At 37.1% G+C, this 2346-nt stretch overlaps 1 protein-coding gene across 1 annotated transcript; it reads right to left on the bottom strand.

Annotated features, from left to right (window-relative positions):
- Window positions 1-200: 200 nt before the first annotated feature.
- On the bottom strand, window positions 201-2152 carry LOC108355454 (tubulin gamma-1 chain-like). The gene is made up of 7 exons (XM_017606616.1): window positions 2003-2152; window positions 1793-1905; window positions 1640-1729; window positions 1166-1568; window positions 875-1062; window positions 662-796; window positions 201-593 (listed from the first exon to the last, which is right to left on the bottom strand). The coding sequence occupies exons 1-7, from the start codon at window positions 2049-2051 to the stop codon at window positions 201-203; spliced, it is 1371 nt and encodes a 456-aa protein (XP_017462105.1). The 5' UTR covers window positions 2052-2152.
- Window positions 2153-2346: the final 194 nt, after the last annotated feature.

Below are 2346 nucleotides of genomic sequence, written 5' to 3'. Positions count from 1 at the left end.
TTTTATTTTCTTTGAGTGTTTCGGTTCCGTATATTTTGTTCATTATAGCGGTGCAATCAAGGTGCATTAATAAACATTTTATATAAATAATTAGTTACGTAGACTTAAGATCTCATGCATTCCAATTAAATTCAAAAATAGAAACTATGCATGCTTTGCACTTTTGACCTGATAGAAAAAATTTAAATTGTGCGGCAAATTCAGTAACTTTGCTCAGTATCTGTTGGGCTCCATTGTAAATAATTTGGACGCGTTGCAGCTTCATACTCTTGCGAAAGGCAATCCAGCACCTGTCTTGATTTATCTAACTCCGTCAAATCCTCCTTGAACATATCTTCTCGGCGAAATTGGTCCAAAAAAGCACCCCGTTTGCGCAATTTATCATACTGTGCTAAAGCACGATTGAATAGGGAGGTAATACCGGTATGATTGGCCATCATCAACCCAGAGACCTTGTGATTACTTTGAACATACGGTGAGCTGCGTGATAAGGCTACCTGTATGCTCGCTGGACCCCAGGGTATGAATTGGGCTAGCTTGCGCTCACGTATCCGTTGAAGCGACTTGTGCACCTGTGTGGGATCGACTTCGCCCTGGTATAGAAAGAAATTAAAGCAAAGAGTAGAGTATGCATATTTTGATTGAAAAATATGATTTGAACCTGAATAATATTTAATATGGAGATGTAGCAATGATGATTGGTCTTATCTGGCCCCGAAGATACCATCATATTTTTTGGTTGCAATAGCCGGCGCATTACATCCAATACAGTTGTTTTGCGAACATTCGAGTTGGGCTGGAATTCAATGTATATATGAATGTATGATACTTTTAAGATGATATTGCGCATAAATATGCATGTATTAAAGCTCACATCATTTTCAGTGGTTAAAGGCGTATAGCCCGTCATCAGGAAATGCAATTGTGGTGTTGGTATTAGCGGCGCTGTCAATCCAATCAGGTTATTGTTCATATAAGAAGGATAACGCAAAGTAGTTGTGCTAACCGACATTATGGTTGAGACCAGATTATTAATTTGTGCAAATGTTGGATTTTCGATATGTAAACGCNTTCATATAAGAAGGATAACGCAAAGTAGTTGTGCTAACCGACATTATGGTCGAGACCAGATTATTAATTTGTGCAAATGTTGGATTTTCGATATGTAAACGGTCTGCAGCAATTCGATTCAAGGCAGTATTATCCAACACCACTACACAATCGGCACTATTGGTGAGACGTTTTAGCGTGAGCAATGAATTATACGGTTGTACGACAACATCACTTATCTCATCCTGATTGGGAAATACGCTGTACGTCTGTAGTAATTTCTTGGGAAAACGATCTGCCAATCGTTCCATAATATATGAACCCATACCCGAACCTGTGCCTCCAGCTATTGAATGGCAGAGTACAAAACCCTCTAGCGAATCACTGCCATCTGCCTCTCGATCGATTATATCGAAAACTTCTTCATGTAACTTCTCACCTTGACTGAAGCCTGAAGCCCAATTGTTGCCAGCACCACCACCATGCTTGGATAAATAGATGTTTTCGGGATTATAGAGCTGCGAAGAGTGCATTGCATAAAGTGGGGTTATTATGATACTTTAAAGAGGCGGAATTTAAAAGAACTCACCTTGGCATGCGACGATGTCATTATAGTGTGTATGACTCGTGGCTCCAAATCAAGTAGCACCGCTCGCGGTATATAGTGATTATCATCAGCCTGTGGAAAGTAGTTTTTTGTTTTGTTTTCTTTTTAAATAGTAGTTGCATTACACTAACCAACCTGATAAAAGAATACATCCTTTCGATCTAAGCCATCGGTTGCGTAATCTTCTAGAACACCGCTCGGTGAAATGCCGTGCTCCAGGCATAGCCGCTTCCAGAACTCAAACCCAACTTTTGTAATGGTTATGTTGAATATTGAGAAGCTTTTGTTAGTTCCTTTACATTTTTGCTAAGCTTTGGTAAAATTACTTTCAATTATTCAACTTACTTTGGTTTCCGCATTGTCCTAGCTGCAATGTAATTATTTCACTTGGCATTTTTTCTAAATTTAAATTTTTTATTTTAATTTATAAAACTAGCGCTTTTGCCAAGCAAATGTTAAATTAGAACAACTTGGATGGTCGTACATATGTTTTGCAATATCAGTCCGTTATTTTGTTTGAGCAACAACAATAGAGCATTTCCAGGCAGCAATGGACATATTAATGCTGCTAGTTAAATGTGTTAAAAAGTAAACATATATGTATAGGATAAAACAAAATATTGCAAAGTAAAATATAATTAAAAAAATAAATAAATAAAACAATAAAAAAAATGAAAATAAAAAATTAA

Source organism: Rhagoletis zephyria, unplaced genomic scaffold (assembly GCF_001687245.7).
Source record: "Rhagoletis zephyria isolate East Lansing unplaced genomic scaffold, Rhagoletis_zephyria_1.1 Rzeph_scaffold_45906, whole genome shotgun sequence".
NCBI classification, from domain to species: Eukaryota; Metazoa; Arthropoda; class Insecta; order Diptera; family Tephritidae; genus Rhagoletis; species Rhagoletis zephyria.
This window is presented reverse-complemented; position numbering and strand designations above follow the sequence as displayed.

Bases quoted from the DNA above. Each gene is read 5' to 3' on its own strand.
- LOC108355454 (XM_017606616.1), bottom strand. From the start codon at position 2,051: ATGCCAAGTGAAATAATTACATTGCAGCTAGGACAATGCGGAAACCAA. The intron at 1,906-2,002 runs GTAAGTTGAATA...CCATTACAAAAG, and splicing joins AGGACAATGCGGAAACCAAA to TTGGGTTTGAGTTCTGGAAG. The intron at 797-874 runs GTGAGCTTTAAT...ATTGAATTCCAG, and splicing joins CTTTAACCACTGAAAATGAT to CCCAACTCGAATGTTCGCAA.